At 35.8% G+C, this 24,065-nt stretch overlaps 1 protein-coding gene across 1 annotated transcript in view; it reads left to right on the forward strand.

The window, feature by feature from the left end:
• Positions 1 to 1,177: 1,177 nt before the first annotated feature.
• LOC122133917 (SPARC-related modular calcium-binding protein 2-like) overlaps positions 1,178 to 24,065 on the forward strand; it is a 35,099-nt gene continuing 12,211 nt past the window's right edge. Inside the window, exons 1-8 of the mRNA XM_019113955.2 lie at positions 1,178 to 1,584; positions 11,722 to 11,884; positions 14,194 to 14,300; positions 14,628 to 14,727; positions 15,442 to 15,486; positions 18,344 to 18,394; positions 18,492 to 18,557; positions 22,776 to 22,959. Of these exons, the coding sequence (XP_018969500.1) occupies positions 1,513 to 1,584; positions 11,722 to 11,884; positions 14,194 to 14,300; positions 14,628 to 14,727; positions 15,442 to 15,486; positions 18,344 to 18,394; positions 18,492 to 18,557; positions 22,776 to 22,959 (788 nt within the window). The 5' untranslated portion in view covers positions 1,178 to 1,512. The remainder of the gene's footprint in view (positions 1,585 to 11,721; positions 11,885 to 14,193; positions 14,301 to 14,627; positions 14,728 to 15,441; positions 15,487 to 18,343; positions 18,395 to 18,491; positions 18,558 to 22,775; positions 22,960 to 24,065) is intronic.

Consider the following 24,065-nt stretch of genomic DNA (forward strand, 5'->3'; position numbering starts at 1 on the left):
GTTCTTATGAAAGAAAAAATGTCCTAGGATAATAATTATGGTAATGGTAATACTAATTACTAAATTACATGTTAATTTTTTTTCATAATTCATATTCATATTCAAATATCACATTTTCCTTTTTTCCTTTTAATTCAGATAAATTGTAAAATTTAGGAAATCCTCCCAAAATCCACAAGCAAATTTAGAATTTACAATCTTTAAATAAACTGACACATAAACAAATAACTTACCAATAACAAAGATTGTATAACAACACCAAAATAAAGATACTGAGGAACTTCAATATCCATTAATTCAAAACTAATAAATTATTAAAGCTTTTGATCATTATTATATTATTATTATTATTATTATTATTATTATTATTATAATTATTATTATTATTATTATTATTCCTGTATATTGCCATTTTACCAGCTATTTTTATGGTGAATGTTCTGATATTGAGCTGCATTTCCAGATGTGTCCTGTAGATGGCGCCAATGTTCCTATAGCTGAGGATTCACATCTGCCCATCAGATTCTCTGTAACACTTTGCAGCTGAGTTATTTCATGAAGGTTTTTATTGGCTTTTATCATGTTTTCGTCAACTCTCAAGACTCGTAATGAAACGCCATGGATTATTGCGATTTTGTCAACAACAAGACACCCAATCACTCAATATCAAGATAATTTAGAGTCAACTCACGCTTCACTGAGCACTCGTGAACACGAGAGACAAAAAGAGAAAGTGTGCCCTTTGAATTAACAGTTCTCTGAAATCCCACATGTGTAGTTTTGTCTGCACTCGTGGGAATGGGGGCTGTTATGAGTTTCAATAACTGCTGCCATATGTCTACTTATTTGGCCTGAAGAGAATTGGAGAAATGCGGTTTAAAGTGTTTGTTTTGAACTACTTCAGGTTACTCTGGCATGAAAGTGCAACACACGCACAATGAGATAGCAGAGGATTTTTAGCGATGATGATGATGATGATGATGATGGTGGTGGTGTGATGATGATGGCGTTCAACAACAATGATTTTTAATGGTGGTGCTCCTGTTGAAGATGATGGTTTTCTGTGGATGAAAAGTTTAAATGAAAATGGAAAGTGTGGTAGGTCATGTGTATGTATATCCAAAGTCAGTTCAGCTTATCAGTTCCACACAGAGAGTGATTTACGTGTGTTGTTGAGAAGAAAGAACAGAGGGAGGGAGAAGACAGAAGTTTTTCCCCCCTCAGCTACCAGCATCTGTTAGAGATTCCACCCAAACTCACCTCCTGACTACAGCACGGGCATCCGATAAACACACACACACACCCACACCGAGACAGAGAGCGAGAGAGTCACACACTTGAGCAGAGGAGAGAGTTAAGACAGTCCGAACCGAGCGCTTCCCTTCATTACGCACAGAGAAATCACACAGAGCACAACCCACACCGGCGCCACCGAGCTCACACCAAGAGCTGTGAAGGGACGGGATTTAAGGAAAGTCTTTGTGGATTTGGTGCGTCTGGAGAGCTGTGAGGATGCGCGTCTCGGTCCTGCTGCTGCTCTGCGCTCTTTACGCAGGAGACGCGCACAAACTCTCCGCGCTCACGGTGGGTCACCACACACTTCACCATCACTCTATAATCACTCACATTAACAGAACGATTGTTTGTGAACAAATATTTATTGTATGTAAAAATATAACATTTCTGACTAACTGATTCAATGTTCTTTAGCAATGTCCAGTAATACTATGGATATGTATGTATTATATAGCCTAACATTTTAAGTCTATTACTAACATGATGTCAACAAAAATATATATATTGACTTGAAAATTACTAATAATAACAACAACAACAATCATTTTCCCAATATCTCAGAGAAAGTGTTTTTTCAATTTTTACTCTTTAAAATGTTTTAACTGGTAGCGTTTTTGTAGCACCCTGTTCTGTCATCAGAGCCAGAATTCATTTTTATTGGACAAGTATGTTTTTCACCCAAGGACAGTAAAAATAGCAGTTTGATATGGGTTTTTGTGAGTTTGGCTGCAGACTCAGTGCATCTTTGTGCTTGTGCTTTTGTTAAACAAGAAGCTGAGACACTATGTAAAGTGAGATGAGCAATCATGAGAATCCTATTTGGGCTTAAGAGTAGTGATGTTTGTGCACTTTAGAAGGGTAACCAGAGATCCACAAGCTTTCTTTCAAACAATCACACACACACACACACACACACACACACACACACACACACACACACACACACACACACACACACACACACACACACACACACACACACACACACACACACACACAGTGGGAGCTACAGGTGCACACCCACCTTATGCTTTCCTTTATATGTGACAGGCGCTTGATTTTGTCCGCTAAATGCTGGGAACAGGAGAACTTCTCCCCTCCCTGCGGCCGCTGGCCTCTACATGGACATCTGCCTGTGTACACAGGGTTAGGACCACTGATTGCGGGAAACCGCTCCCCATTAACCAAGTGAGAGAGTGAGTGTAGCTCGTCCCGGTGGGACATGACCGCTAGAGAGAGAGAGTGAGAGAGAGAGATGCACGGGCACATTGGTCGACCCAGAAGCCTGGACACAGAGCAGCTTTGATGGACCTCGAAACCCAGGCATTTATGTTCAACCAAGCTGGCCCCTGCTGAATGCCAGAGAGGGTTTGCACTTTCAATAGTGAGACAGGAAACGGCCCACTTTCTAGTCCATAAATGTTGGTAAATGGTCAATATTTGTGTAGGAATTGCAGCAAATGTTATATATAATCAAGTGTGCTTTGCAGCTGTTTGGGGACCATGATTTCTGCATTTGTGGTCACATAGTTTGTTCTTTACCAAATGCACAGATAATATGCAAAGAATATATGTAATATGTTATACAGAAGTTTTTGTTGAATGCATATGCAAGAATTGCATTAATAGAGCAAAAACTCTCTCTCTCTCTCTCTCTCTCTCTCTCTCTCTCTGATGTGCTATATATGGAGCAGTTATTTTAGTATCATTGATAGGCCTACAGGTTTTACTAATAATTTTATTTAGTTTTTATTTTTATATTTCCATTTTCATATTTAATATCCATATTTCCATTTTGATGTAAAAAAATTAGTAATTGTGTTTTGTCATTTTTATTCATTTTTATATTTTTTGTTATTATTATTATTATTATTATTTTGTCTATATAGATTATTGGTTTTAGTTATTTTAATATGTCAAGTTAAACTAAATGAAAATGATTTTACATTTTTTATATTTTATTTTATTTCAGTTACCGTTAATTTATTAATTTCACACAAGCTTCTAGGTACTGTTTTTATTTTTATATTTTAATTATAATTTTAATGTAAAGATAACATTTTTAATAATGTGTTAATCATTTTTATTATTTTTATATATGTATATATATTTATTAATTTTTACGTATTCGTTTTTAATACGTTTTATTTCAGTTTTAGTTATTTTAGTATATCAAGTTAAACTAAATAAACCTTGGACACTAGGTAAAATAAAATAAATTAATGTTTTTTTTAATATATATTATTTATTTTATTTCAGTTACTATTTATTTGATTAATTTCACAGAAATGTCTATGTACTGAATTCGTTTTTATTTTTACATTTTCCATTAATATAAATTAAAATGAACTAAATTAAAAATGAACTAAATATACTTAAATAAATGTAGTATTTTTAGTACATCAAATTGCTTTTTTTTTTTTTTACATTTTATTTTAATTCAGTTAAAATTTATATCAAGCAACAAATATGTCTTTTAAGGTTTTAGTTTTAGTTCACTATAATAACCCTGATATGAAATCCTAGAAGTGTTATTTCTCACTGTGTTGAAACTGCCCAGCACTCTGCTGTGATTTTGCTCAGTCTTTGCCCATCTGGACCGTGGGCCATCGAGTTTTTCACCTGGCATAGCGTTCTTGGTGCTGATGGAGGCTGTTAGCACCAAGGTCAGAGATACAGCTGCTGTCAATGTTTCTCTGCTGGCATCTGCTGCTGCTCGGCCTTCTGGGATGGCAGCTATGTGGCACGAGCATGAATCAGGGCCTGTGATGTTGAGGTCTCCTGTGGCACCTGCTGCAGCCCGTGACGGAAAGAGAAGATATGCCATTATTTGAGAGAGATTAAACAGGGGAATTAATTTCACACAAGCCTCTAGGTACGAACCTCTCGCTCCAGAGCAGCAGGGCTCTGTTTAAATAAACTAACCATCCTGAGGTGTCAGATTCACCTGTACTAGACCGTCATCAAGTTCAGTTTGGTCAGATAGAGCTGCTAGAGTTGCCCTCTTGATCCTAGCAGAAAAGTCACATCCTGAAGCACAACAAAAAGTGTTATAGACAATATATGAAGACTAAAGGTGCAGTCACATTATCAAAATTTCAGCAAACTTGTGCAAAAATAGTGTAACAATGTATGAAGCACAACTCACAGAAAAGTCATTTTAAAACCAAGCAAATTTCTGTTGGCTAGTGCGGCAGATTTTCTTGATCAACGTGAATCTGATTCAAATTAAAATATTTCACACCATTCCAATTTGTGTGGATTCCTATTGAAATGACTGGATTTTGCGTGTGAAAATTCACCAAATTCGAACACAAAATGTGACTGGACCTTAAATCAATCCATGAAGTGGATTATGGGAAGGAATGCACAGTTGTTAGGCTCAGAGTGCTGTGATTTATGAAGAAACGCTCTAGTCGACGCTCCATTGCTCATTATTTACAGGTCGAGTAGGGATGCCAACATCTAAACGTTAACAAATAGTTAACCTGGAGGTCAGAGGTCATCCCATCTCACTCCTCTTACTCAGCCTGGCAGAGTGGAATGTGGGAGGCAGATCCGTGTGGTGCTCATCTACTTTCTCACATGCACACACACACACACACATGTTCTGATGTCAGAGCTGCTGCTTGACTTCTATTTAAACATTGTTGCAATGCAGGTTGTGCGAAGAGGCTGTAACTGAAAGATGGAACAGCATTTATTAAGCATAAATGACTCAACAACAGCATCATATTAAACAATACTTACAAAATACTTTATTTTTGTTGAATGCTAAAAACTTTACAGATACAACGAGACATCCAAATAGACAAGAACATACTAATACAGGGGTTTTTAACGTTTAACTTTTCAATTAATTATCAAGTAAATAGAATTGTAATACAGATTTTTAGTCAATAAAAAAAATAAAAAAAAATACAAAGAACTTAAAACATGGTTTAGAATTATATATATATATATATATATATATATATATTATATATATATATATATATATATATATATATATATATATATATATTATTTATTTATTTATTTTTTTTTATTATTAAAAATTAAAAATGAAGAACTCGTATAACTTGTTTCATAGGCAAAGGGACTGTTTACATAGTCTTAAAGGGACAGCAGCAAAAATAGCACATTTAGTTGTAAGGGTCAGAGAGACATGGTAGAAAATAGTCATAAAAAGTGTTGGTGCAGCAGAGACTTTAACATTAAAAACTAAAATGATGATGATATAAACACATTCTCACTCTCTTTGCTCCAGTAAAAATGTTGAACATGAATATCAGGATACCACATTTGCATAGGAGACGACTCATAACTCAACTGTGCCAAATACCTTTGAAAATCATTAGGAACGGTTCTGTTTCTGCAGCAGTTCCACTTATATAACACATTTTTTCCACATTTGCTTTCTTGAGTATGACACATTTTTCATGAGGTGAATTCTAAACTGGATCTAACAACTTAAAGAGACAATTCACCAAAAAGTGAAAAATCTGTCTTCATTTACTCACCCTCGTGTCGTTCCAAACCTGTATGACTTTCTTACAATGGAAATCAATGGTCAACTATTTGGTGACCAACATTCTTCAAAATATTGTATGTTCTGTAGAAGAAAGAAAGTCTTACACACAAAATAAGGTTCTAAAAGGATGTTTTCACAGTAATGAAAATTTTTGGTTCCCTAAAGAACCTTTCAGTGATTAATTCTTAAAAGAACCATCTTTTTTCTTAGTGTGAAGAATATTTTAAAAGTCTAAAGAACATTTTCCCACTATTTTCAACCTTTTGCAGAATGGAATGGTTTCATGGATGTTAGAGGTTCTTCATGGAACCTTAGAAAGCCAGGAAAGAACCTTTATTTTGGAATGGCATGAGCAAATGATGGCAGAAATGTTATTTTTAGGTGAACTATTCCTTTAATGGACAGAAAAGTACAGTGAAAGCTAATGTTTTGGTGGTTTCAGACACAAGCATTTTGTTTGTCGTTCCTCCATCTTCGTTTCCATACCTCCCTGCCGAAATCCATGTATATCAGTCACTTCATAACAGGGCTGTTCAAATGGTGGCCGTTATTCATACGCGAAACTATGCACCTGCACAAGAAGAAAAAACATCTTTTTTCCCTCTCTTGCTTCACATGACTAGCAGCAGGCTTTCCCTTTTCTGGCCGATTTTTCACAGCAATTAAAGGCTTTTCTCTTTGATTGAGTTAATAGCTTGGATCTAGGCTGTCACTTTCTTCCATTTCCACTGTGCTGGAGACTAACGATGCCTAGCCAATCCCAGGAAGCCCCCGTCGGGACTCTTTCACACGTCTGCGGCTTCCCTCTCGCTCTTTGCCAGGCCCCCATTGACCCTTTGCGGCCAAGGTGTGAGGGGCCTCTCTGGGTTTGTGGTCGGGAGGCCCCCCTTATCCTTTCTGGGGCCCCTCGGCCCCCATGTGGCCCTCTGTGGGGCACAATGCACTCTCTGCTGGAGGTTGGCCTCTGAATCACTGCTTTCAATCCCACAATGCCTCACTGCCAAAATGGGGTAATAGGATTTGAGGTTTGTCTGCTGGTGGGTCTTCTGAAAAATAAATCATTCTCTCTCTCTCTCTCTCTCTCTCTCTCGCCTCATTTCTTTTGGTTCCTCATGCTTCGTTTTACACCTAAATTGATTTTTCTTTGAGGGGGAATGATAAAAAAGGAGAAATGGAAAACCAAGGGGGCAGAGCATCTGCAGAGGACTAGAACAGTGTTTCAGGAGTAACAGACAGCGGCTTGTTTTGTCTGCACTTCTCTGCAGGTTAGAAGAGACATTATACAGTATGTCATGTAAGAGACATGTTAACATGATGGTGGTCATACATCAGTGCCATATACACACAAAGTGGTCCGATGCTGGCATTTAGCTCCGAATCTGGATAATTTTCACAAAGTATTTGTTGTTTTCAAATTTTTCAGAAATACAGGTTCTTAAAAATACTTACAAATCAATAACTAGATCTAAAGCATTTATAATGTAAATAAAAACCCTTTTTATTTTCTAAAAAGCCATATAGCATGCCTAATAAAGCAATAAAGTGACAAATTATTTTGATAAGAAAGGGTTTCTTTGCAGAAACAAATGTGCTGCAAGAACCAATGAAGAATGTTTAACTCATTAATAAGCATTGCTTGCTAATCAAACATCTCTATTTCTCATACTTATGGTTAGTGATTTAAACGAACTCCTTCCAATAAGTATTTAAAAATACTTAAACTATACAGCTTGTTGCATTATTATTTTTCTAGTACATTGTAATTATGATCTTCAAAAGGGAGAAATAGCCACCACATAGCAATGCACAACAAATTTACTTTACAGGAAAAAATGTTTGAAAACATGAATATAATATAATATAATATAATATAATATAATATAATATAATATATATAATATAATATAATATAATATAATATAATATAATATAATATAATATAATATAATTAATATATATATAATATAATAATTAACATTATTTGAAGCTAGTGGTCAGTATTGTTGATGAAAACTAAAACTATTAAAAGTAATTTTATGTAATTGAAATAAAAGCTTAAATAAAATAAATATAAAAATATAATTGAAAAACATAAACTCAAAAAAAAAAATACTAAAATAAATTTAGGATATATATATATATATACACACACACACACACACACACACACCCCACACACACACCCCACACACACACACACACACACACACACACACACACACACACACACACACACACACACACACACACACACACACACATATTTTAAGAAAAAAAGCACATAACAATATTCTTAAACCTTAAAGTAACATTCAATTGAAAAATGAAAATATAAAAATAAAAGCAAATTCAAAATATTAATAAATACTGTACAAATAAAACTACAATAACACTGCTATAGAAATTGCACATCTCTGATGTGTGTTCAGAAAGAGTCCTGAATGTGATCCTGTCACGGTTCTCATGGTGCAGAAAGCATCTGAGGTCTGTTTGGCCCGGTTCGGCTGGTTCTCTGGTGTCTCTGTGACCAGCTTCTTCTTTTTTTTTTTTTTTCCAAGGAAGAATAACACACAATATGTTATCAAGAAAACAACATTAAAATAAGAAAAGAAAAAGAAAAAAGAATCTCTGTGACCAGCTGTTGATGCTGTATACAGACAGCGGTCGTGGGTGGTTTCAGATTCCCCCGGGGATGTTCAATGGACATGTCTGGGTTTGACTGTGGCTGAACTGATTGGTGATTATTTGGCCGTGTCTGGGTTTGTGGGGTCTCATTTGGGTCGATCTCAACTGCTGAAATGTTGAATCGCTAAATGTGTCTTGGCTGCGATGAGGTCTCCGCGGTGGTCGTGTTGGTTTTGTCCATATCTTGGACGCCGACTGTGACCGAATTGAACCGTGCTGGCCGTGGACGCTTGGGAGGACTGTGAACTCCGTCTTGGCCGGGATCGCGAGATGACCATCGTGGCCTATTGTGGTTGGTTCGGCGGCGCTCCAGGCAGAATCTGTTTCCTGACATCTCTGTCGGGCCTCCTGCGAGCTTTCTGACAGCAGCGCTGAGAATGACGGAGCGGAAGGGGCACCGGGTCACAGCTGCAGAGACCAGAGGGAGAGTGCGAAGGGAAGATAAAGAAAGTGCATGTGTGTAAGACAGACACAAAGAAAACGCAAGAGAGCGAACAGGGCGAGAACAGAGAGAGAAAGACTGTGTGTTTGTTGGAGATAAAGACAGAGAGAGGGGACTGAGAGTTTTGAGGGGGGTCAGTGTCAGCCATGATCTCAGACAGCGAGAGTCTGTCAGTCACAAACCAACGCACACAGACCCCAAACAACCAACTCCAGACATCAGACCCTCTTATTCACAACGTATGGTTTATTCATTCATAAAAATTCTGAATTACAAGTGAAAAGCAGCCCGTCTGGCAAGGCAAAGGATGATGAAGAGGACTGTGGTCCTTTTAAAACATATTTTTCTGTCACACACAAAGACATGATGTACTGCAGCCAGTAGAAATAAAGTTAGAAATAAAATTGAAATCACAAGTGCAATAATTAAACCTCAAATGGGATGTGATTTAATGAAATAACTATATTGCCTACATGCATGTAACAAAAATAACTGTGTGTGGACTGAAAGCTGAATTTAAAAGTGGATTTCACTTTATGTCCACTGTGAAGTTCAGGTACATTGTGAATGCAGAATGTGGCCTTTTTTCAATTAGTTCATTGTAGTGATTTTCAAGTCAAGAAAAGAAAAGAAAAGAACAAAAAATAAACAAAACAACAAAAATAACAGTGTTGACTGATTGCTGGTCTAAAAAGTGGATGAAAAAGAAGTCATACAGCTCATTTACATGTGAAATTTTAGTAGTGTGGGCTATGTAGATAATAAAATGAAGCCAGATGCTGTCCATGGTCATAAGTTTTTACTTGTGGTCCACCAATGTAGGTTCTTCCATGGCCAAAGAGAGTAAGCAAGACAGCCAACTCAGAATAAAATTATATTGATCAGAGACTATTATAGCTCAAGAGACAATTATGTTTCATCTAGCATACCTGTGTCAGATATTAAAATAGACATAAATGAGACAATTGTTAACATACAGTAAGAGTACAGTGCTATTAATAGATGTAAATAGCAGTTTAGATTATTTGGTCTTAAAAATGTTTTTTTTTTTTTTTTTTTAGATCTATGACTATTGAATGACTTGCTAAAGTATCTTGGCAAATCTGACTCAAACTCAAATAATCAGATCAAGCAATATATATTGTATAATATTTAAAATATAATCTCAAAAGACTTGAGCTGCTACTATCCACAGCTCTATACTCTCACTGCATGTCAACATTTGACTCATTTGTGGTTATTTTGTTATTCCTCTTAAGGAATTTTACAAGAAACATCTGAGACAAAGGTCATACCTTAACAAAATATCACTAAGATCTCCATTTAGTGTCCTAAGCTATGAAAGAGCAGGCTCTCAGCAATAACACACATACTGGGGATTTCAGAAGAGAAGGATTAACTGACCAAAAACTCAATAACAAAAAGCAAGAAAAAAAGGTTAGTTCAATCTCTGTACACTCACAACCACTCTTCCACTATGCCTGAACCAGCTTCACATTCATCTCTCTCTCACACACAAACACACACACACACACACACACACACACACACACACACACACACACACACACACACACACACACACACACACACACACACACACACACACACACACACACACACACACACACACACACACACACACACACACACACACACACACTTCCCCAGCATTCATCAACTCTAGATTTACGATCAGAGATGACAGCAGAGCTGTCTCCCATCGCCAGGGGCAAAGGGTTGATTCTCAAACCCCCTCTGAAACCATCTTCCAGGTGCAGAGCTCCCTCAAGCACACACACACACAGAAAGTCATTTGTAGGATGTCAGACAGCGCTAATTTTTGAGTGGGTAATGATCCTACCCATCAGCTTTATATGAAGAATCTGTTTCCTTGGCTGATTTATTGGCTGCAGGTGAGTCTGTGTGTGTCAGTACCTTTCCAAGTTATTTTTGCATTTGCCAGTTTGGCCAATTATAACTCATCTGAACATTACAAACGCACCTGTGCAGATAATGTCTTGACACAAAGCAAGTCGATTTCCTGTCCTCTCTTGAATTTGTCGGTGAGGTGATGTTTGCAGTGTCATTGAACATTCCTGCATCACACAAAGAGCAAACACACAGTATTCAATCAAGGTGAGTGTGCGACTTGTTTGTGGCTGTACCTGTGCAGGTGTGAGAGTGACAGACAGATAAAAGCACTTCACAAGAGGCCGTCAGCACCCCTGTCTTTCTCCCACAATCCCTCATTCACAAACAAGACGTGACACAGACATATAGAGGGGTGTATGAATGCTATTTATCTCTCTGTGTTTTGTTCGGCTTCTTTGTGTTTATTATTCGGTAAATGAATGTGACAGAACAAAAGAGAATTGAGTGTTTTATGAGCTCAAAAGACATCAAGCCCTCCATTGGAGACTTTCATGAGTAAAACCCCCCCCCCCCCCCAAAAAAAGAAAAGATAAGATAAGAAAAACTGGGCATTCTCTTTATATTCTCTTTATAAATAAATATATAAATAAATAAATAAATAAATAAATAAATAAAATAAAAATAAATAAATAATAAAACACATTTTGAATAAAATATAGATATATTATCAATTTGAATATTAAATTGAAATGTAATTTTAAATATAAAAAGGTTTACTTAAAATTAATGATTTTACTCAATATTTGTGATATATATTTTTTATGCTGCCTAGAGTATCACATTGTTAGCTTAGCAACATGCTAACATCTCTTTCTGTCCATTTTCACAGCTTCTGCGTGTGGAACAAGATAAAGAATGCAATATGGATTGTTCCGGAGCTTCTCGCAAGCCGTTGTGTGCATCAGACGGACGGACCTTCAGTTCCCGCTGCGAGTTTCTTCGTGCAAAGTGCAGTGACCCTCAGCTGGAGGTCATACGAGGGCCATGCAAAGGTCAGAGTTCACCAATCAAACTGTTGCTGGTTGGCCTGATGCCCTTTGTGGGTCAGGGTCGAGGCGGGCAGGGTTAAATCCATCTAGGGATAAATGATTCTTTGACGAGACAGAGCGGGAATTTGCAGAGTACAACACATTGTCCTCTATGACACTTCAAATTGTACTCTTAAGAGGCGTTCACACTAACAGCGATTTGAAGCGACCTGAAGTGAGTTGATGATTTGAGGCGACACAAATGATGCAGATTCAACTTTTCTCCTCATTTTCCTTATCAGTGCAACCTAAATTAAAAAAAAAACAATCATAAAAGTTTATCAAATATAAAATAATGCATTTAATTTATAAATTTTATAATATATTTATTTTAATAATATATATTAAATATTGTTACATTTATACATTTAATAATCATTAAATTGAATAACAAATTAAAATAAAATTACCCAAAAAATTTTACTTAAATTTTATGCATCTGAAATTACTTTTCTTTTCTGATGATGTAACCAAGGCCACATTGGCAGAAAAAAAAGCATAGCAGTATATAAAAATATACAATGACTGGTAAAGTGCATTTTCACTAAATCCATAAATTCGGTGGTCATTTGTATGAAGGGAGGGACTGAACGTTGTCAGTAACCATAGAGGTCAAAGGTCAAACGGCTCACAAACACTGTCATTGTATTGGGCTCGGCAGGAAGACTCTTATGCTCTGTACTCTTTTCTGCTCAGGGCTCTCTGTCTTTCTGTCTCCCGTTCACTCTTTCTTTCCCTACTAGTAAGCACAATGTGTCATTCTTACACTGGGATAAAAGAGGGTGTGAGAAATGTTGCTAAGCTTCCTCTTTTATTCCACACAATTTTCCAGCATCCATTCATTGTGATAAAGTATGTTACTAAGCAAATGCCATAACTGTGGTTTAAAAGTCAATAAATATTTAGTAATATTATCCATTTAAATGCAGACACCATCCGTTAAGAACAAAATTTGAACTGCATTTTTAAACACTTTTACCGAACCGACTTGAGCTGAGTTGCCTTCCGTAGAGCTGCTTTTTGTTAAATTTATTGTTATTGTATGTTATTAAGTTCATCAGAATTATGAACTTTGCAACATTGACATAATGACACTATTATCTTCTCTAGAACTGCCTTACAGCTTAAATAGATTTTTTTCATAATAAATGAATTTCATTTAATTATGAGATTCATTTAAGTTAATTATTTTCCTATTTTATTAATGTGAAGCTGATTTAAAACAATCTGTACTTCATAAATAGTTATTTAAATAAATGTAAACTGACTTGACTTGATACTCTGATAAGCATAAAAATACACAATGCACACAAATAATAGGTAAAACAGCTCATTTGAATGATACTGTACTGAATGATACTGTATATACATAGGTTATAGCATTTACCTGTAAACCATCTTTTTCACTGAGTCCCTTACTTATCCTCTTGTGCCATCCCAGGCTGAAAGCGTCTTAATGATTTGCCCAGTGGAGAGAGTGTGTTTATGTCTCCTTTGAGGTCTGGAGGATTTTCTGACATCCCCACACACTCGCACATAAATGTACATACAGAGATACATTACAACCTGCTGGACACCATCAGCTCACACCGACTCAACACAGAATGACAGAAAGAGATCTGCAAAAGTTTGACCACTGAAATGGTATAGAAATAATGATGACTCGAGTAGGATTGTTGGTCTAACTCCCAACCACACACAGGGATCCAACACTTCCAAAACATCTTGAATTATTCTGTGTCTGAGAGGTCACATGCCACTGCAAAGAAACCAAGTCTTATTTCCTGCTTCATTTACTTTCGCCATTACCATTCTTTCCTTTCCTCCGAAAAAAATGAAATAAAAGAAAAAACACCCGTGCCACATCAGTCAGAGAGAGAACGCCAGAGGACTCGCCTGTCGGTTTGAATTTAATGCACTCGCTCTCTGCGGATTCTCTGTTTTCTATATTACACTGACACGATGAGCAGAATAGTGACTGTGTGCTTAAAGTGGAATAATGGGAAATGAAGTTTTAGGTTATATATAGAAAAGAGGATGGACAGAGTCTGTGAACAAATTAATCATCGAGTTTATAATACTTCTACTTGATCTCCAAAGCAGATGTGTCATGCATTTTATAATCCTGACTCTCTTTTAACTACTTAGCTATTTGAATAAGATAGGATAATCAGAAATTAGAACATGAGAATGTGTTATTTTTTGCCATATAATAACACAGATAGCTATATAGTTTTTCTGGCTTGCTGGATTTTCCTGTGTTGTGTCTCCAGATACGTCCAGGTGTGTGGCAGAGAAGAAATACACAGAACAACAAGCCAAGAAACTCTTCCCACAGGTGTTTGTACCTGTCTGCAATCCTGACGGAACCTACAGTGAGGTGAGAGATGAACGATATAACAACAGAACAATAAAACTATAAATGGATGGATCAATGGATTGTTGTTGGTTTGAAGAAACGTTACAAGTGGATAATGTACACTCTAAAAAATGCTGGGTTGTTTCAACACAACTTTGGGTCAAATATGGACTAACCCAAGTTTAGGGTTAAAAATTGAATTTAAAAAAATTAACCCAACAGCTGGTTTAGTTTATATTTGACCCAAAGTTGGGTTGAAACTATCTTTAACAATTTCACTGTCAAATTGCTCAGTTTTTCTGCCTCTCGCTGTCTGTTTTCTTTATCTGTGCTGTATTCGACTAACAGGTTCAGTGCCACAGCTACACTGGCTATTGTTGGTGTGTGACACCCAGTGGCAGACCCATCAGCGGCTCAGCAGTAGCCAATAAGAAACCTCAATGCCAAGGTACCATACTTCTTCCTCTGCTTTGTTTTTAAATACAAATAATACTCTAAAGTGATTCCAAACAGAAATCTCTACGTTGATGACACAATCTCAATGTTTCAGGACATGATAGTTGTTATATAGGAATATAAATCAACAGAGAAATGCCGAAACTCAGCATCTAAGTTCCTAGAAAGCAGTATCGAAGACAGCGATAGCACTGTGAGATGCCAGAACAGAGCTAATCCTAATCTACAGAAATTTTCCAGCATAACAATAACACATAACCAAAGCCACATGCAGTAAACTAGCATATGCTGCATTAAACACAGACTCACGCACAAAACTGAAACTCTATCACTGCAGGCCATGGGTTCCTGGATCATAACATTGTTGGCTAGGCTTTGTACAACAACCACAGCTTCACTAGAAAAGGACCAAATAGATTTAATTGCACATGCAACAGCTTAATCAGTTAGGTCTGGGGGAGCATCACAAAACAAATGCGCGTTTGGCAGGCAAAGCGGCCGGACTCAAACATTCTTGATCATTTACTCCAAGATAGTGTCATATGGCTTTTACCCCCTGCAGCCTCCATAACATTATCATGTTCCTCTGTAGAAGCTTAATGCATAGTTTAAAAAGTAAGTCATTTCAAATGAACCATTCCTGGAAAACTTGCTCTGATCTGTGGGACACATTTGAGTAACCTGTGATTGTCCTGTTGATTTTTAGGTTCCAAGGATGATAAAGTAAATCCGAAGGAACCAGGAAAATCAGGTAGATACCTTTAACAATTTCTTTTGATATGGTAAAGACTTTCATGAGGGACAGTCTGCACTGGCAGCTACGTTTTAATGTATGTGCGTCTGTATTGCAAGTTACGGCTTGCCATTCTAATATTTTGTGAATTGAGAGTGCTGAAGTTGCTTCAGGGCTGAAAGTAAATGGTCGTATGGTGGAGTCATTAAACAGAGAGACGCTGTAATAACAGGCTTTGCTTTTCACAGTCGTTAAAACGAAATCGAAGGGCTTCACGGTTTTGTCAGAGTACCGCAGTGAACATTAACCACTTCACCTGGATGTCATTTCTCTTCTTTCCAGATGAAGATCTTTCTCATGCAATACTAATGCCACTGATTTCCCTCCTTTTACAAAACAGCACAATCCACCTGATGTCTAGATGATCACCCTGTTTTTTGTTCCTTTTTTCTCAGTTTGAAGAGGAATGTTCTTTTCAGTTTAAAAACTCAGCTATGGGAGATGTAAAGGCTTTTGTTGAAGTTTATTTCTTATTTCTGTATTGATTTAAATAATACTACTACTACTACTACTACTAATACTAATAATAATAATAATAATAATAATAGGATTTTACTCATGAAATGGCAGATTTCCAAGTATACCTGTAAAAAAACGCACTGTAATATAATGGAAAACTTATGTTCAGTCACCGGAAAAGTTGGTTTATCTAAATTATTAGATATTATAGTATATATAACATGCTGAAATTTAATATTTCATACATAAAATTATTTGTACACTTTATAAAAGCATCAGTTTACCCTATATTTGTGTGTGCTGTTTATTTTTATGCTTACAAACTGCTAATGCCAAACTCAATCACAATTCAATTTCCTGTGCTTTTCATGTGGTGAACATTATTTTGTGAATGCTGCAAAAAAAAAATAAAAAAAAATAAAGTTTCCCTCAGTATTTTTTTCCTGCATGAGTACCTAAACATTATTAAATGAAGAGACAATTACTTGAAAAGCAAAATGACATTTAATAACAAGACTTGTTATTGAAAAATTAAGTGACTTCACATTTAAAAAGAAAAAATGTCTGCCAAAGGGATACAAAAAATAAACCTTTCCCCCTTAAATTAAATTACCACATTGGCAGATTTATTTTTCTATTTTCCTTGTTATAAGCATTATTGTTCCAAAATATAAACTTAATACCTTAAGTAATTTTGTTTCAGTTTTGCAAAATGTATTTTGATTTAAAAATGTTTAGATTTTTGCAAACATACTGAGGAAGGAAATGGCAGTGGAGTTGCAGTTGTCTTTATAGGCAGTAGACAGCAAGGCAGCTCACTAGGTTTTAGAACAGATCCATTGTCAGAGGTGTGGTCAGTAGTGCACAAAGCACGATGATGACCTGGTTTCGCATATTGGGTCATCCCACGCCTTCTCCTTCTTCCCTCCATTTCCTGTCACTTCTGGGCTGTCCTATCAAATAAATGTCAAAAAGCCACAAAAACATAGAAAATCACTGATGTGCTGAGCTACACTGAAATTTTAGAGTCATATAAATAACAGGGTCGAATCTTGTAATACTTTATCACTTCATCAGAGTGCTGACAGTGGCTGTTTCCCAAGTTCGCCAACTTTTTCTCAAGGATGTTAGTAGGGAAAAACACACCAAAAGAGAGTATGGGCAGTTTATCTCCTGCCCTCTGATGAGTTAATGGTGACCCTGCTGAGGTTAACCACACCTGCAGCTCTCAGTATTTTAGATTCCTGTGGCCAAAGCGCCTAGCGATGTTCCTTCATCCCCATCTGTACACAGCACATCATATGTCCCCTCTGTTTGTGTGCGTGTGTTTGCATGCATTCTTGCATGCCTGTTGTCCAGATCATTAAAATCTGAACTAAATAAAAACATTCAGTTTTTTATCGAATTATTTTTTATTTTTTTATTTTTTTTTTACAGGGAAGGCAGATATTATTTTACATACAGCATCCAAAATGAATGTTTTGCCAGCCATAAATATTTCATACCAGTCACAAAAAGGATTTTTATCATTATTTATTTATTATTTAGAAATGCACTATTGACCCTACAAACGATTTAATATAAATTATTACACAGTTTCTGCAGGTTTTATGTAGGTAAACATAAAACATTTTAAGATCTTTTTAAGAACAAGTAAGCCCAACGAATAGTAATATGGAAATAAATAACTACACTACAAAAAGACTACAAAAAGAAGTTTAGATGTTTATATTGGAAAAGAAATCAAAAATACTGAGCAATACACAAACTTTTTTCAGTGGATGCGAGATTTTTGTCATGACTTATGAATTTAAGACTTTCTGCTCTGATTTAAGAACTTTTTAGGCCATAATTTGTCAAAGGGTGCAGAAACCCTGTATTATATTATTATATTATTATATTATATTTCATAAGTGACATATTATTACATAATTAATCATTGTATATGATTAAAATGAATTAGAATCTTCATCCCTTTTGATGCCTTGATATGAGGATTTAGTGCCACACAAACTACTTCCTAGATAAACAATTATCCAAAGAATAATGCTAAAAAGATAATTAATTCTTTGTCTTTACAAGAGTGTGTTTCATGATGTCAAGCAAAGAGATTGAATGTTTAAACAGTTTTTATTTTCTTTCAGTGAGTCAGTTATAACCACTAAACCTCCTTTAACCCTTTATCTGCCTGTTTGTGCTCCTCAGTTTATCCTTCTTGGTTTGATTTTCTTTCTCCATGTCTCTAATCTGTCCTGGCCGGGCAATGTGCAAATGCGTCATGGCTCATGTGATGTGACTGTCTAGCTGACAATTGTAATTGTAGTTTCCTTGCAAATCTTCTCCATTCTTAATGCAGATCCGCCAGCGATTTTCGTGGTGGAAACCCAGCCGTCCGCTGATGAGGAAGGTGAGTGTCAATGAAGCCTTTAAATGCCGTCTAGGTCGAGCATTCACTAGGGTTTGGGACAGCACTAATGTTTTGTGCATTTGTGTGTGTGTTTTAGAAATCATCTCTCAGCACCCCACACTCTGGACACAGGTCTGTAGCCGACCAAACAGGAATAAAACATGTGAGTTACCAACATACATCTGTTATCACTTTTCAACAAATAAATGCTAACTGGGTCAGATTGGTTTTGGTATTTTGGAGAAGACAGAAAATCGTCACATGCTAAAAGATTTTATGTACTTACTTTGCTCAGGAGACGCCAGTGGACTTTAAATATCAATTTGTTTCTTGATGTGTCTGCTGAAAATACAAAAACAGACAAATGAGACACCTGTTGACATACAGAACGATTATAGAGCTTTAAAACTAATATGAATAGTACAGATGAGATATCCTGAAACTGAAAAATTTGATGAGAATTGTTTGAGTTCATATTGAGGTCTGTAACCTTTTTGCAGACTTTTGAGATAGGGATGTTTTTCTCAGGAGAAATTTCTGAAAAGAAGTCTCCATCTGTTCTCAATTTAATCTCATAACTGTCTAGGAGAAACAACTGAGCAATTAAAGAAATCTAATTTTGAAATTTTCTTTTTGCATGGTCAATCATGCTCATGGTCTGAAGGGTTGAATCAACTCAAATCAGCAATGCACTTCTCAACTTTGTCTCAGAGGAACTCAAGCGGGACATTAATGTGGAAAAGATAGCTCAGATCATCTGATCTTGGAAGAATTTAATGAGAAATGATTAAGAACATATTACATTCCTTAAATTTTAATTACAGTGTCTTGTCAAATCTGAGGAAAGTTTTAAACAATTAAACATTTTAAAGATCTATTCTGAAACTAAGGGAAACACATGGAACATTTATATAAACATCTGCAAAGCTTTGAGATTGTTGTTTTTATTATCATTTGCATAGTATTTATTAATATTGTGAATTTTTATATTTTCAGTTTTTTATTTTCATTTTTGTTCTCATTTTGTTATTTGCTTTTGACATTTTTATTAGTTTTTATATATACAGAATTTCTGTAGTTTAGTTTTAGTTTTAATTACAGTAATTTTAGTATGTATCTTATTTCTTTTGATTAGCTGCCAGGGAAACATTTGTAAGTTTTTAATATATATATATTTTTATTTTATTTTCAATTACCAAAAATGTTATTTTTAGTTAACAATTAAGGCCTAGTTTTAAGAAACTAGGAAACAGTTCAGATATTATTATTTTTATTTAATTTTGTTCTTTTATAATTTTATAATATAATAGAATAGAATAGAATAGAATAGAATAGAATAGAATAGAATTGTATGGGAATAGAAAGACAAAGACAGATAAATATCTGTAAGTATTATGGAATTGTTGCTATAGCTGCTCAAACACACACACACTGAAGCACATATGTGAAGATCCAGCTCACTATGGCATTCAGCCATTGCTTGAGATGTTGATCTAATAAAGGAATCAACAAAGATGTCATTAAAACCCAACTGGGAAAAAATGACGACATGAACTCAGTAACAGATCCAGTTCTGATGACATTATTACATTGTTTGTGTGTTTCCTAATAGACTCATTTGTGTGTGTGTCTATGTGCGCGTGAATAGCTTGATTGTAAAGTTCTCTTGATTAACATTCAGTATAACGTCAGTGAATGCTGATGGTTTTGATTACGGCTGATTCGTTGAGGTCTAAAGGGTGATTATCGCTATTCAGAGAGGCTCAGAATAGAACTGAACGAAAGACAGAGACAAAGAAAAGATGTCTCTGGGTTAAAAAAGAGGAGAAAAACCCATGGCAATATTTTTCACATGAATATCTCACATGAAGCCAAAGACCTGACAACACGCATTTGCTAAAATATTCTCTCTCCCACATCCTTTTATAGTTATCCTCTTTCTCTTTTTTTGGTGTAAGGTGTTTTGAGTTTTAAGCATGTTGTTGCGCATTTGCTAAGATGGTTGCTAGGGTGTTGCTAGGTGTTTTTGATGGTTAAAAGTAGAGCTGCACAATTAAAATAAAACCCAAATAGTGCAAAGCTGTTCCGAGTGATATTTAGTGCAGTGCTATAGCAGCCATGTAGCAACACCCACAACACCCTAGCGACGCTTTAAAATAACTCAAAACAAAAACTGCATAGCAACACCCCAATAACCACAGGAGCCACATAGCAAAACACTGAAAACTCTATAACCTACCTTCCCCTGTCCACCAAGCCACCAAACTGGAAAAAATCCCCTGCACAATTAAACTCAGTCTATTACGGCTGTTGCGAACTGCATTAAATTTAGATCTGCTCATGTTGCATCGTATTTTTGTTCAGTGCGCACTCTCGCAAATTCTTTCATCACATAGAACAAAGTGCAGACGTACGTGCGATATAAGTAAGAGATTTAATTTCGCAGTGTAGACGGCTTCAGTGATTATAACAGGAGTTTTTGGAGAGTGCCAAAACTGGCGCTAGAATGAAGTCAGTGATCATGTTCTTTAATGTTCTTTGCCTGCTTTCTGTATATAAATCATTCGCTGTTTGAATAACTGAAACATAAGCATTATAATTAGTAACTTATGATATGTTTTATTAAATTGTAAACACTTAAAATAAAAATTTAGTCGTATTACAAATATTTTATGACATGACATCCACTAACACTAACATTAGATACTTTTAGCCTTACCCAGGAGTTGGGTCACCCTCCGTCTTTGCTGCCACAGAATACATTAGAAACCACATATCATCTCTCTCTTTCTCTCTCTTACACACACACATGCACAGTTCTTTTTAACATAATCTTTCTTGCATTAGATCTGGCGGCTCAAAGCGTTGCTGGAGAGCTCTGTTGTGGCACATGAGATGATTGGTTCCTGATGCAGAAAAATCTCATGGCTCAAAGGTTGTGCTCCATATGGATCATTCATGTTTTTTTTTTTTTTTTTTTTTTGGGCTGTCGTTGGGTCTCATGCAGGATTGCAAGGAATCGCTAAGATGCCACTGTTTTCCCAAAACAATGTGTTTTATGCAGCAATACTCCGCCCAAGGTCTTCATTCAAAGACACTGCAAATGCAGGCACTCGGAGACAATGTGTAAATATTTATTCTGGTCGAGCAGCAGGAGCCTTGTGCAGTCATTAACTTTTTAATGTCATAAACATTCCTGCAGGCTCCTGATAAAGCACAAGCTCTCACTTTCACTCTCGGACTCTGTTTTCCTCTCTTACCCCTGTCCATCCAACTCTTCACGGTTGTGTCCAAGGCCTCACCGTCCAGTCAGTCACTGACTTCACAGGCAACATTCTTGTATGAAAGCACTATAACATATGTCCAATGAGATAAAACAAATTCAAAAGAGCTTTAGGGATAACCATGAATATTTGAACGCTTATTTCTCAGCATAAGTTGGGGGGAAAAATACATTTAATTAATTTGTTCAAATGGCAATTGCATTTAATTAATTGAACTAAAATTTAATATAAATTAATTTAATCAATTTAAATTTATTCTTAATTCTTTCAACATCAGACAGCATTTACATTGTTTTAACCAGCCAAATCTCACACACAGGATAATGTATATTTAGTTAATACAGTGTTTAATTCACAGCATAAATTAAATGTAATGTGAAAAAAAGTACAAAAAAAAAGTTACATTTGTGCATTTAATTGATTCGTTCAACTGTCAATTCAATTCAGTTAATCTAGTTAATATGTTATTACATTAAATGTATTTTAAATTAATTTAACTAATTTAAATGTATTATTAATTCTTTTCACATCAGACCACATTTACATTCCTTTAACCAGATGAATCACACTCACAGGATATTAAAGACTGATTTATTAACACAAAATAAGTAATAATAATAATAATAATAAAAATATATAATAATACATTTGAATGTAATTACATTTGAATTTATTATAAATGCTTTCAACATCGGACATCATTTATCTGTATGTTCTTTTATTCAGCAGAATCACACACACAGGATCATGGGATATCATATGCAGTAAAGGATGCAACATTTGAAGACATCATAGCAGACAAGATAGTCAAACATTGGATGTTTTTTTTTTTTTTTTTTTTTAGATTTTAGACAAAGCCTGTTACATTCTATTCCTTACAAGCTTTTGTGCATTGTGAGTTGTATGTACTACATTTATGGAAATTTCAAGGAGAAGGTATTTTTGGGAACTTGACAGCTCCTGGGCACTGTCTCCTTTCATTGTATGGAAACACAGATGCTTGTCTTCTCTTCACCACAGAGAACACTGACACTTACTCACTCATATTGTGTGTCCTGCATTATTTAACTCCTTTCCTCTGCCTCACTTTACCTCAGCGACCTCGTGTGATCAGGAGCAGCTGTTAGCACAGGAAGAAGCAAGACAACATAAAAATGAAGTTTTTGTGCCAGATTGTGCTCACGGTGGCCTCTACAAACCTGTTCAGTGCCATCCCTCCACCGGGTACTGCTGGTGTGTCCTTGTGGATACTGGACGGCCCATACCTGGCACATCCACGAGGTAATGCACTCAGTATAGGATTTTTTAAAGCAAAGTACATTAAAATAATTTAAAAAAAAATATAATAAAAAATAAAAAAACGGGTGAAAAATTCTCCAGGACAACTACTAGGATGTTACTTCAGCATGACTTTTAAAGGAATAATTTACAGAAAAATTTAATTTTACTCACCCTCAGGCCATCTAAAATATAGATGAGTTTGTTTCTTCATCGGAACTGAATCGGAGAAATGCTCACCAATGGATCCTTTGCAGTGAATGGGTGCCGTCAGAATGAGAGTCCAAACAACTTCACAATAATTCAGAAGTGTTCCTCCAGTCTGTCAATTAACATCTTGTGAAGCAAATATCTGTGTGTTTGTAAGAGACTAATTTATCATTAAGGCATTTTAACTTTAAAAATACCTTGTTTTCACATGTAAATGGTGCTTGGTCGGTGCATATCTCTCTCCTAATTCAGACAAGACGACTTTTTCTCTGGAGAAAGCAATATTATGGATGGAGGACTCATATTTTAGCTGGAAGTAATGGTTTGAAGTTAGAAACATTACAAACATGAAGCTTTTTGCTTCAGAAGACACAATAAGTGATTGACTGGAGTTGTGTGGATTATTGTGATGTTTTTATCAGCTGTTTAGACTCTCATTCTGACGGCACCCATTCACTGCAGAGGATCCATTGTTGAGCAAGTGATATAATACTAAATTTCACTAAGTCGGTTCCGATGAAGAAACAAATCTATCTGCATTTTGGATGGCCTGAAGGTGAGTACATTTTCAGCATTTTTAATTTTTATTTTTGAGTGTACTATTCCTTTAACATCAGTTTTAACAAAATTTTATTTTAAACACTTTAAAATACCTCTGGCGCCTCAAGGAAACAAATCTGTCCTTATTTAGTTGCCAAAATACAACTTAAGCAGTTTGTCTCTATTGAAAGGAAAACCCCACCACTTCACCAGTCGACCTGTTCTCTTACCGTACATTTAATATACACCCGGGGCAGGTCTCATTATTCCACAAAACTGAGTTTTGGACTCTCTCAGGGGCCAATACTTAGGCCCAATCTCATTCAGTCTCTTTTAACATTTAGAGAGCTCCTTTCTGC

The sequence above is a fragment of the Cyprinus carpio genome, chromosome A13, assembly GCF_018340385.1.
Source record: "Cyprinus carpio isolate SPL01 chromosome A13, ASM1834038v1, whole genome shotgun sequence".
In the NCBI taxonomy this organism is placed as follows: Eukaryota; Metazoa; Chordata; class Actinopteri; order Cypriniformes; family Cyprinidae; genus Cyprinus; species Cyprinus carpio.